The sequence below is a fragment of the Oncorhynchus clarkii genome, chromosome 16, assembly GCF_045791955.1.
Source record: "Oncorhynchus clarkii lewisi isolate Uvic-CL-2024 chromosome 16, UVic_Ocla_1.0, whole genome shotgun sequence".
Taxonomy (NCBI): domain Eukaryota; kingdom Metazoa; phylum Chordata; class Actinopteri; order Salmoniformes; family Salmonidae; genus Oncorhynchus; species Oncorhynchus clarkii.
The window spans coordinates 12,305,298-12,319,019 of record NC_092162.1 but is presented as its reverse complement, the minus strand read 5'-3'; the positions used below and the strand labels follow the sequence as shown (position 1 = coordinate 12,319,019).

General features: G+C 38.4%; 1 protein-coding gene across 3 annotated transcripts in view; it reads left to right on the top strand.

Moving 5' to 3' along the window:
* The window catches only part of LOC139367969 (cGMP-dependent protein kinase 1), a 182,253-nt gene that overhangs the window by 126,900 nt on the left and 41,631 nt on the right, over window positions 1–13,722 (top strand). For all 3 annotated transcript variants that reach the window (XM_071106398.1, XM_071106397.1, XM_071106396.1), the window contains exons 6-7: window positions 6,583–6,660; window positions 6,957–7,051. In XM_071106398.1, the coding sequence (XP_070962499.1) occupies window positions 6,583–6,660; window positions 6,957–7,051 (173 nt within the window). The remainder of the gene's footprint in view (window positions 1–6,582; window positions 6,661–6,956; window positions 7,052–13,722) is intronic.

The following is a 13,722-nucleotide window of genomic DNA, read 5'->3' as shown; positions in this document are numbered from 1 at the left end:
GATACAGGTGTGAAAAGCTTGTAGCGTCATACCCAAGAAGACTTGATGCTGTAATTGCTGCCAAAGGTGCTTCAACAAAAGTACTGAGTAAAGGGTCTGAATACTTATGTATGTATGTATGTATATGTATATATATATATATATATATATATATATACTGTATATAAAAAAAATGTATACATTTGCAAACATTAAAAAAACTGTTTTTGTTTTGTCATTGTGGGGTATTGTGTGTAGATTGATGAGATTATCCATTTTAGAATAAGGCTACAAAATGTGGAAATAGTCAATTGGTCTGAATACTTTCTGAATACAGTGTACGTCCTATTAGAGGTCCAGGAACTCAAGCAGTAGAACATCTGAGGTGCTGGTACTCTACTCCAGTGTGCTCCTTCCCAAGTCAAGCACTGCTGGGCAGGGTACCAAACTCACCACCCATATCAGCTAACAGTCTCTGTATAACAGAACTGAAGAGTAGGTCTTGGGTTCTCTTTCCACATGGAAACCAAAGGAGATAGGGGTGCCCCATGTAAGAAAGGAACTGATTAGTGTAAAACAAAGTGGTAGATAAGTAATGCCACGAAGTAAAGAAGTAATTCAGTGTTGTGTAGCAGAATTTTCTGCGTCTGTGAGGGCACCTTTTCATCATCGTACTTCAACCATGCCTTCCCTTTCCTTTACTGATTTGCCAAATACATCGTGAGAAATACCCATTACACCTCCAAGATTACTGTTTGAAGTTCTAGCCACCTTTCATAATGAACATAAGAATTGTCTGATAAGTTCACTTTCATCAATGCTCAATTCATCTTTTAAAGTGAGATTAAAAAGGTGTTATGATGTTAAATGCAGTTATATTCACTATTCATGCTGTGTAGTTTATAGGGACACATATCTGTCTTCTACTCATTGTAAAGCTCATTCCTTGGCAGAAACCGCTCATGACACAGGTGGTATGTTTCAATTTGGGAGAAAGACAAAACTAAGTCTGTGTCAGCCCAAAATGTCATTTTCCCTTTAAACTAGCCATTTCTTTCTTTCTTCTCCATCTTAATGGATTTCTTTTCCCATGCAGCTTCAATGAATAACGGTGACATTTTCTCCCAGGCCTAAAAATAAACTAAAGCACAGGAAGAAACTTTGAAAGAGCTGTTGAAAGATAGCTCACCTTAGTTACTGATGATGACTGTTCCTCCCTGACCAGCCTGTGAGGTAAATATATACTGACTCGCATAAACACTCTTTACTCTCTAAAAGTCAATCGCTGAGCTGTGTTTGTTTAGTGTCACTTACAGTCATTCCAGAGCAGGAGGAACACACAGTCCTGGTAAAGAATAAAGAATGTAAGCATTGCCGGTATTAATCATGGTGGTATCAAACCTACAAGATCCTACTATGGATGTGTGACTAGGCAGGCAGTGGTTGGTTTGGGAGTAGAGGTTTATTTTTAATTCCAGACGTTCCCCGTTCCCACACTGTCTGTTCTGGCCCATACGGAGCAGAGCAGAGCATGTCAAGAGTTCACTGTTTTCCAGCTGATGTGTGAGGGTTGCGTTAATGTGTGGGACGACTTGTCTCGACTCCCGTCGTGTTCTGTGATCCTCACAATCTGCTGTGTCCTCAAATATGGAAGAAGAAGGAGGAGAATTAAGCAGCTATTACCAATCGATAGTCTCAGGCTGAGAGAGTGAGAGGAATGAAAAATGAAAATTTCCCTGCAACCTGTCAATCATCGGTGATTGTAGATTATTAGAAATAGGATTTACTCTTTGACTACTATTTATTTATTTATGATTTGATGCATAGCGATGCTACATAGAGTACAGTACAGGCCGTAATTTCCCCTTGATAAGCCTGCCCATTATACCATGGAATCTCATTTCCGATTCATGACCCTCTGCTTCGCTCCATCTTTATTGAAATGGTTCTGCTGTCTATTTTAAATGAATCTGGGGGCCAGGCTTCCAGATCATGTTGATCTCTGTCTTCTTGATGTACCTAACCTTTGACATGAAATTCAAAGCTGTCAGCTGCCATCAATCAATAAAAACCTGGTACTATTGATCTGTGACGTATTATATACATCTACTTTTACATCAGACCTATTTATCATCAATTTAAAAAACATCCCTACTGTGTTTCATTACTCCCTCCACCAATGTCCAAGTTTGGTGGAGCTAATGGGGATCCATAATAAATACAAAGTCCAAGTTAATGTAGTGCTGCCTGCACAGAGGTTCAGTTGCCTTCCTGCCACTCTGAAAACCAAACAGTGGGGAATAAAAGCAGGTCATTTGATACGTTGTGGCTGGAACACTGAAACCTGACGGACCAGACCCTGGGCTGCTGCTGCTCAGTGAAGTGGCAGGATGGGAACCTGTGAGGGTCGTCCCTGATTGGTCCTTTAGAACAGCTCACTGCTACACAATAGGGGGTAGCGGTCAGGGGAGAATGAATGACAACATAAATGACATGTAGAATATGTAATATAGTAATATTATATTATTATTAAATTAGCACATAATGAAATTAAAAGGCTTCAAGTTTATTTACTCATTCCCCAGCATCAGATGTCAAAATCGCTCGCCCTTTTTCTCTCTGACCACATCTGAGCAGTTGGAGGGAGGGATATGATTTGATTTATTAAGATCGCCATTAGCGACATCTAGTCTTACTGGGGTCTGACACAAAACGAAAAATACATTACAGACAAAAGACTTTACAATTTCCATACATTTAAAAACATGAACATGTAGGGTGTGAGTTACACATACGTGTCAGTACACACACACAACAAGAAGGTCACATGAGGGAGAGGCGTTGTGCTGTAAAGGGTATTATTTAATTTGTTTATTGAAACCAGGTTTGTTGTTCACTTGCACTATATAAGATGGAAGGGAGTTCCATGAACTCCTGGCTCTGTATAATACTGTTTCCTTGAGTTTGTTCTGGACCTGGGGACAGTGAAAAGACCCCTGGTGGCATGTCTGGTGGGGGAAGTGTGCGTGTTAGTGCTGTGTGTAAGTTGACTATGCAAACCATTTGGAATTTCCAACACAATGTTTCTTATTAAAAAAAAGTGACGCAGTCAGTCTTTCCTCAACTCTTAGCCAAGAGAGACTGGCATGCATAGTATTAATATTAGCCCTCTGATTACAATGAAGAGCAAGACATGCTGGGCCAGCTGCAGCTTAACTAGGTCTTTCTTTGCAGCACTTGACCATATGACTGGACAATAATCAAGATAAGATCAAACTAGAGCCTGCAGGACTTGCTTTGTGGAGTGTGGTTTCAAAAAAAAGAGCATCTCTTTAATATAGACAGACCTCTCCCCATCTTTACAACCATTGAATCTATATGTTTTGACCATGACAGTTTACAATCTAAGGTAGCACCAAGTAATTTAGTCTCCTCAACTTGGTCAACAGCCACACCATCCATTACCAGATTCAGCTCAGGTCTAGAACTTAGGGAATGATTTGTACCAAATACAATGCTCTTAGTTTTAGAGATGTTCAGGACCAATTTATTATTAGCTACCCATTCCAAAACAGACTGCAACTCTTTGTTAAGGGTTTCAGTGACTTCATTAGCTGTGGTTGCTGATGCGTATATAGTCATCAGCATACATGGACACACATGCTATGTTTAATGCCAGTGGTAGGTCATTGGTAAAAATAGAAAAGAGTAGAGGGCCTAGAGAACTGCCCTGCGGTACACCGCACTTTACATACATGACATTAGAGATGCTTCCATTTAAGAAAACCCTCTGAGTTCTATTAGATACAGTGCATTCAGAAAGTATTCAGACCCCTTGACTTTTTCCACATTTTGTTACGTTATTTTGCCTTATTCTAAATAGTTTTTTTTCCCTCTTTCCCTTTTTTCTACACACAATACCCCATAATGACAAACTGTTTTTTATTTTTGAAAATATAATACAAATAAAAAACAGAAATAACACATTTAGACCCTTTACTCAGTACATTGTTGAAGCACCTTTGACAGCAATCACAGCCTCGAGTCTTCTTGGCTGTGACGCTACTATAAGCTTGGCACAACTGAAAGTGCATTTAAAAATGTTTTTGTCTCATTGCTACAACTCCCGTACGGGCTCGGGAGAGACAAAGGTTGAAAGTCATGCATCCTCCGATACACAACCCAACCAAGCCGCACTGCTTCTTAACACAACGCGCATCCAACCCGGAAGCCAGCCGTACCAATGTGTCGAAGGAAACACCGTGCACCTGGCAACCTTGGTTAATGGCCTGGCCTGCCACAGCTTCTATCTCAAGGCCATCAGACTGTTAAACAGCCACCACTAACATTGAGTGGCTGCTGCCAACACACTGGCATACATTTATTTACTCCAGCCACTTTAATAATGGGAATTGATGTCAAATATATCACTAGCCACTTTAAACAATGCTACTTAATATAATGTTTACATACCCTACATTATTAATCTCATATGTCTACGTATATACTGTACTCTATATCATCTACTACATCTTTATGTAATACATGTATCACTAGCCACTTTAAACTATGCCATTTTGTTTACATACTCATCTCATATGTATATACTGTACTCGATACCATCTACTGCATCTTGCCTATGCCGTTCTGTACCATCACTCATTCACATATCTTTATGTACATATTCTTTATCCCTTTACACTTGTGGGTATAAGGTAGTAGTTTTGGAATTGTTAGTTAGATTACTCGTTGGTTATTACTGCATTTTCGGAACTAGAAGCACAAGCATTTCGCTACACTCGCATTAACATCTGCTAACCATGTGTATGTGCCAAATAAAATTTGATTTGATGTTAGGCTTTGAATCAACATCCACAACAACCATGTTTTGCACTGTCTCAACCTGCTGTTGAACTTCTTTCTTCAGATTGAGCATCACAGTGAGGTGAGATTTAGAACTACTGTGATTTTGATGTCATTTTCGATTTCATTGACATTGATGTCAGAGTGGTCAGAGGGACAATAGAGCCATGAGTAGCAGGCCATCGGGACCCGATGGTAGTTAGCAAATTGGGTACTACAAAGCCATGTCCAGAGTGCATAAAAGGGGGTTACTGTGACTCAACGGTCACATGGAATTTTACTGAGGTAATGACTCATGACTGCCGGTGTGGCGGCAGCCCTAGGGTCAGCTACCATTCTCAGTAGCGTTCCCTCTAAGTTGTCAATTCCAGGAGGTTTGTCATTTTTGATCGATAACAATAATTGTTCCACCTCTCCCACACTATCTTTGCAAAATTCAAACTTACAATGCTTTTCTTTCATTATTGTTTTTTTATGCATGAGTACGGTGGCTCACTGTTCATTACTGGCATTTCCTGCCTAAGTTTTCCTACTTTGCCAATGAAGTAATCATTAACATAATTGGCAACATCAGATGGTTTTATGATGAATAAGCCATCTGATTTGATGATATATGTCATTTAATGTGTCTTTCTGCCCATAATTTCATTTAAAGTACTCCAAAGTTTTTTTTTCTCCATCATTCTATAAATCATTGATCTTGGCTCCCGAGTGGCACAGTGGTCTAAGGCACTGCATCTCACTACAGACCCTGGTTTGATTCCCATAGGGCGGCACACAATTGGCCCAGCATCATCTGGGTTAGTGTTTGACCAGGGTAGGCCGTCATTGTTAATAAACATTTGTTCTTAACTGACTTGCCTAGTTAAATAAAGGTTAAATACATTTTTAAAAACGGTTTCTTCTTTTTGTTGAGTTTAGTTATATAATTTCTCAATTTGCAGTAAGATGTGCAGACAGACTTATTAGCCACTCCTTTTACCCCATCTCCTTCAACCATACAGTTGTTCAATTCCTCATCAATCCATGGAGCCTTAACAGTTCCAACAGTCAGTTTCTTAACAGTCTGTCAATAATTGGAAGAAGCAATTTCATAAATGTATCAAATGCAATGTCTGGATGCGACTTATTAATCACATCAGACCAACAAATATTTTTAACATCCTCCACATAGGAGTCACAGCTAAATCTTTTGTATGATCGCTTATACACTATTTTAGGCCCTGCTTTTGGAACTTTGGCTTTCCTGGATATAGCCAATATATTGCGATCACTGCGCCCAATGGGTACCGATACAGCTTTAGAACAAAGTTCTACAGTATTAGTAAAAAATGGGATCATTATTGCGGTAATTATTGGAAACACTTCACATATTGATCCCTGCTGCCAAGGATGGACATGAAGCAGCAGCAGCCCTATTTCTCTGTCCCCCCTCCCATCCCGCTCACACGCCCCTACTCTCTCACTCTCTTCCCTCACTGAGTGATGGTCACAATCTGACTAAATGCAGGATGTTTCACTCAGAAAAAATAGAATGTATCATTTTCAACATCGCAACTGATGTCTGACAGTACATGGTCTGTGCACACAGTGGTCCTATTTTCCTAAAGGCCGTTCTACGTCGGGGGACTGGTGTAGATTCAACATGGTGGTTGCATGCCTGACGCTGAGGACTCTTGACAGGTCTCTTCGGACCGTTCATGACAGTGTTGAGTGACACTTCTCTTCCTCTCTCTTCAGACGCACTACGGGGACGGGGAGTACATCATCAGACAGGGAGCCAGAGGGGACACCTTCTTCATCATCAGCAAGGGAAAGGTGACCAACCTTTTGATAATAGAGGTGCACGTATTAATGGTGCACGGCGTCAGTGGGGCTAGCCAAGGCCTGTCTACTATGGTGATTACGGTAGGGGTTAGCTCAATGTCAGAAAGTGGTAACCTCATCCTCCTGAGGGTATACCATCAATTTGTGATGGAACTCCTTGCTGTTATAGCGTCATTTTATAACAGGCTTACTGGTCTAGCGACCTTTCCCCTGCCACGGGGGGGGGGGGGTCGGAGGGAGGCTCCAATATTAGAGCAATGAATGACTGCTGATCCCTTTCCTTACAGGTGAACGTCACCAGGGAGGATTCTTCCAATGACATGCCTGTGTACCTGCGAGGCCTGGGCAAAGGAGACTGGTTTGGGGAGAAAGCCCTGCAAGGGTAAGTTGGTTAGTCTTGTCTGTGGAAAGGTCCATAATATGAAGATTTGCAATACTGAAGGGGAAACGACTTCTTTCTAATCTCCTCCAATAGAAGAGTATGAAAGTTGGGGAATATGTAACATGATTAGTATGATACACCAATATCACTTCACCAGGACTGAGAGGAAAATAGAGAGGTAAAGATAGGGTGATAGAGGGAGAGTGAACAGGTGTATTTCTCTGATGGAAACGTGCTCTCTTTAGGCCACCTCAGTGTGTGTCTGAATTGCCCCACCATGTCAGAACAGTCAGCAGCCTCTCTCAGATCCCTCTCATCACTGCATACCACTTAAGGCAAAGTCATCCTAAAGTTCAGCTGTTCACATATTCCAATTCCTCCCGCTGCTGTATGTTGTTGACCTGGTAGAAAAGAGGCACTATTGCGCAAGAAGATTGTATCGTGGAAGAGAGGTTCTGTCGTGGAAGAGAGGTTCTGTCGTGGAAGAGAGGTAGTATCGTGGAAGAGAGGTTCTGTCGTGGAAGAGAGGTTCTGTCGTGGAAGAGAGGTTATGTTGTGGAAGAGAGGTAGTATCGTGGAAGATCGGTTCTGTCGTGGAAGAGAGGTTGTATCGTGGAAGAGAGGTTGTACCGTGGAAGATAGGTTCTGTCATGGAAGAGAGGTAGTATTGTGGAAGAGAGGTAGTATTGTGGAAGAGAGGTAGTATTGTGGAAGAGAGGTTGTATTGTGGAAGAGAGGTAGTATTGTGGAAGAGAGGTAGTATTGTGGAAGAGAGGTTGTATAGTGGAAGAGAGGTAGTATTGTGGAAGAGAGGTAGTATTGTAGAAGAGAGGTAGTATTGTAGAAGAGTCCAATCTGAAGATCAGGTGGGGTGTATGATGAAGTACTGCATTACAATGTAAAGTTATACAAGCAAGCCTACTTTATGTGCAGTACAGTACAGATGAATGATAAAAGTGAATGTGACAGAAAAAAGGTTTTCTGCAAATCGGCTCCAATTACATCAATACTCTTTGTTTTTAATGGTTTCATGTCACTGTGTTAACCTAACAAAAGCTCTGACATGATAGCTACCTGAAGTTCAGCCATTCTTCTCTGTCCTGGTATAGCTGTGGAACAATGTTATTCAGGTCATTGGTCCTGAGGTGTAGAAAGGAGCAGCTATCACACTGACTGGTAAAGTCAATGAATGAAGACCTGGGGCTCCCTCTTTCACACAGTCAGACAGACCGTCTTTGAGTCAGTGTGGTGTGAGGACCGTTATAAAGGAGGGATTCAACTATATGATGGGTTTACAGGAGGCCACGACCGCTGAAGGAGCTTTATTGATTCCAGGAGTCGTGACGACCAGTGGGGAGAGAAGTGTTAACAAAGGAAGTAGTCAGGGTTAAGGCAGGTTAAGCTGTCTTTATTAGAGAGGAAATGGACTGGAAGCTCACACAGGCATGACGGACGGAAGTTCTCCTCAGGCCAGTAGAAAGTGAACGGTGAGATTTAGAAAAGCTCACCTCTCGCCTTTTAATCATCTCCTGGGCAAGAGAAGGCTCAAACTCTGACATGAGGTTAACCTGATCACTTTTGAAAAGGATGTTTTAATGCTGCAGCAGAATATGCATTCAGATATTTCATGTAGAATAAGTACAAAGGGGAAGTAAACATATTCAAACCAAATCTTTTCTTGTCACCTCATTTGACATTAAACTATTTTCCTGAAAGCGAGTGCTTAGAATGGTAATTTGTTTTTGACATAAAGCCGAGAAGTAGTCCTTAACCACGCATTATATCATTCAGTAGTCCGTTAGGAGTCTACAGGCTGTTTTGATTGGCTGACTGGAGGCAGTGAGAGATAGGCACAGTGGTTTTGTGGCACAGTGACCTGCTCCCAGCTCGGATTAGAAGCGAGGAGACGAGAGAGAGGAGAGAGAGGTGAAAGTATCAGGGAGGGATTATTATATCCAGTGTCAAACTGTGATTGAAAGAGACAGTGCCTCCTGGTGTTCCCTCGAGCTATGTCAGCCCTCAGGTGGCTATGGTGGCTTCAGTGGTGGACAGTCAATGGGCCAAGCTAACATTTGCAACAGTTTGAAGTTTGGTCAATTTAAAAAATAATGTATTTACAAATATAAAACATACATTGACAAGAACAATGGACAATTTAACATTTATATTCGTTGGTTATGTTCCAACACTCACTCCATCTTGTGCCAATATCAGTTCTTTTTAAGTCTTGGTTCCAATAGTTTAAATAGAGATTGTCATTTGGATAGACTTTCTGCAAGGTTTTGTATATCTTACCTACCATATCATATCCTTTTTCTGACTCAAATAGAATTCCCTCCACATTGCTCTGATGTCCAAAAGATTTTAGATCGACATTTGGTAAAATACATTCTTAAAAAAAATATATACTCGGCCATAACAGACTTTATATGGGGAAATAAAACTCATAGAATAAATTAAGTTGTACATGTCCCTAAATCTGTGGTTTTAACCTCCCAGATTTGGAGTTGTATTAACTCACAACCCAAGGCTTTTACTTACAACGTATAGTTAAATGCACTGAAGAGGAAGAATGGGTTCATATTGAAGATGTGCATGCTCATCCCCAGAATTTTTTCACGTGTCTGTTTTCAAAGGATGGAGCGAAGCACATTAACAACTTCATAGTTAAGAACACTATAACAACTTCATAGTTAAGAACACTATAACAACTTCAGATTTAAGAACACTATAACAACTTCATAGTTAAGAACACTATAACAACTTCATAGTTAAGAACACTATAACAACTTCATAGTTAAGAACACTATAGCAACTTCATGTTTAAGAACACTAGCAACTTCATAGTTAAGAACACTATAGCAACTTCATAGTTAAGAACACTATTACAACTTCATAGTTAAGAACACTATAACAACTTCATAGTTAAGAACACTATAACAACTTCATAGTTAAGAACACTATAACAACTTCATAGTTAAGAACACTATAGCAACTTCATGTTTAAGAACACTAGCAACTTCATAGTTAAGAACACTATAGCAACTTCATGTTTAAGAACACTATAGCAACTTCATAGTTAAGAACACTATAACAACTTCATGTTTAAGAACACTATAGCAACTTCATAGTTAAGAACACAATAGCAACTTCGTGTTTAAGAACAATGTAGCAACTTCATAGTTAAGAACACTATAACAACTTCATAGTTAAGAACACTATAACAACTTCATAGTTAAGAACACTATAGCAACTTCATGTTTAAGAACACTATAGCAACTTCATAGTTAAGAACACTATAACAACTTCATGTTTAAGAACACTATAGCAACTTCATAGTTAAGAACACTATAGCAACTTCATGTTTAAGAACACTATAGCAACTTCATAGTTAAGAACACTATAACAACTTCATGTTTAAGAACACTATAACAACTTCATAGTTAAGAACACTATAACAACTTCACAGTTAAGAACACTATAACAACTTCATAGTTAAGAACACTATAACAACTTCATAGTTAAGAACACTATAACAACTTCATAGTTAAGAACACTATAACAACTTCATAGTTAAGAACACTATAACAACTTCATGTTTAAGAACACTATAGCAACTTCGTGTTTAAGAACACTGTAGCAACTTCATAGTTAAGAACACTATAACAACTTCATGTTTAAGAACACTATAGCAACTTTGTATTTAAGAACACTATAGCAACTTCATAGTTAAGAACACTATAGCAACTTCATAGTTAAGAACACTATAACAACTTCATGTTTAAGAACACTATAGCAACTTCATAGTTAAGAACACTATAACAACTTCATGTTTAAGAACACTAGCAACTTCATAGTTAAGAACACTATAGCAACTTCATGTTTAAGAACACTATAGCAACTTCATAGTTAAGAACACTATAGCAACTTCATGTTTAAGAACACTATAGCAACTTCATAGTTAAGAACACTATAGCAACTTCATGTTTAAGAACACTATAGCAACTTCATAGTTAAGAACACTATAACAACTTCATGTTTAAGAACACTATAACAACTTCATAGTTAAGAACACTATAACAACTTCATGTTTAAGAACACTATAGCAACTTCGTGTTTAAGAACACTATAGCAACTTCATAGTTAAGAACACTATAACAACTTCATGTTTAAGAACACTATAGCAACTTCGTGTTTAAGAACACTATAGCAACTTCATAGTTAAGAACACTATAACAACTTCATGTTTAAGAACACTATAGCAACTTCGTGTTTAAGAACACTATAGCAACTTCCTAGTTAAGAACACTATAACAACTTCATAGTTAAGAACACTATAACAACTTCATGTTTAAGAACACTATAGCAACTTCGTGTTTAAGAACACTATAGCAACTTCATAGTTAAGAACACTATAACAACTTCATAGTTAAGAACACTATAATAACTTCATAGTTAAGAACACTATAACAACTTCATAGTTAAGAACACTATAGCAACTTCATAGTTAAGAACACTATAACAACTTCATGTTTAAGAACACTATAGCAACTTCGTGTTTAAGAACACTATAGCAACTTCATAGTTAAGAACACTATAACAACTTCATGTTTAAGAACACTATAGCAACTTCATAGTTAAGAACACTATAGCAACTTCATGTTTAAGAACACTATAGCAACTTCATAGTTAAGAACACTATAACAACTTCATGTTTAAGAACACTATAACAACTTCATAGTTAAGAACACTATAACAACTTCATGTTTAAGAACACTATAGCAACTTCGTGTTTAAGAACACTATAGCAACTTCATAGTTAAGAACACTATAACAACTTCATGTTTAAGAACACTATAGCAACTTCGTGTTTAAGAACACTATAGCAACTTCATAGTTAAGAACACTATAACAACTTCATGTTTAAGAACACTATAGCAACTTCGTGTTTAAGAACACTATAGCAACTTCCTAGTTAAGAACACTATAACAACTTCATAGTTAAGAACACTATAACAACTTCATGTTTAAGAACACTATAACAACTTCGTGTTTAAGAACACTATAGCAACTTCATAGTTAAGAACACTATAACAACTTCATAGTTAAGAACACTATAATAACTTCATAGTTAAGAACACTATAACAACTTCATAGTTAAGAACACTATAGCAACTTCATAGTTAAGAACACTATAACAACTTCATGTTTAAGAACACTATAGCAACTTCGTGTTTAAGAACACTATAGCAACTTCATAGTTAAGAACACTATAACAACTTCATAGTTAAGAACACTATAACAACTTCATAGTTAAGAACACTATAACAACTTCATAGTTAAGAACACTATAACAACTTCATAGTTAAGAACACTATAACAACTTCATAGTTAAGAACACTATAACATGGAAGAAAATGAAACGGATCCTACAAGAACCAATACCACTCTCTAAAAACACACCCCTATGGAACAATCCTTGGCTTTTCAGAATTCACCAATAAATTGTCCCACATGGAAAACTAAAGGCATAGAAACCGTAAATGATGTGGTAATAGGAAATACAATTAATTCCATAACAGAATTAAAAAGCAATTTTGTACTGACCAATGTAGACATTTTCAAAGAGCTGCAACTTAAAAGTTTAAATTGCTTCTGTTCTCTTTCAGAAAGAATGGTACATGAAAGCTTGAACAGATCAAGTAAAACCTGAAGGTGTAAACAGACAGTTGATTATCTTTCTACTGAATAATGTAGATAATACAATTATGAATCACATTAAGGCATAAGAATGAGAACAGAATTTCGTCGGAAGTTTACATACACCTTAGCCAAGTACATTTAAACTCCGTTTTTCACAATTCCTGACATTTAGTAAAAATTCCCTGTCTTAGGTCAGTTAGGATCAACACTTCATTTTAAGAATGTGAAATGTCAGAATAATAGTAGAGAGAATTATTTATTTCAGCTTCACATTCGTAGGAGGTCAGAAGTCTACATACACTCAATTAGTATTTGGTAGCAATGCCTTTAAATTGTTTAACTTGGGTCAAACGTTTCGTGTAGCCTTCCACAAGCTTCCCACAATAAGTTGGGTGAATTTTGGCCCATTCCTCCTGACAGAGCTGGTTCAGCTTTTTCAGTTCTGCATACAAATTTTCTATAGGATTGAGGTCAGGGCTTTATGATGGCCACTCCAATACCTTGACTTTGTTGTCCTTAAGCCATTTTGCCACAACTTTGGAAGTATGCTTGGGGTCATTGTCCATTTGGAAGACCCATCTGCAACCAAGCTTTAACTTCCTGACTGATGTCTTTAGATGTAGCTTCAATATATCCACATAATTTTCCTTCCTCATGATGCCATCTATTTTGTGAAGTGCACCAGTCCCTCCTACAACAAAGCACTCCCAAAACATGATGCTGCCACCCCGTGCTTCACGGTTGGGATGGTGTTCTTCAGCTTGCAAGCCGTTTTTCCTCCAAACATAATGATGGTCATTATGGCCAAACAGTTCTATTGTCATGTCCTGACCTTTTTATGTCTCTATTTTAGTTTGGTCAGGGCGTGAGTTGGGGTGGGCATTCTATATTGTTGTATTTCGATGTTTGGACTTGTATGGTTCCCAATCAGAGGCAGCTGTCAATCGTTGTCTCTGATCGAGAACCAT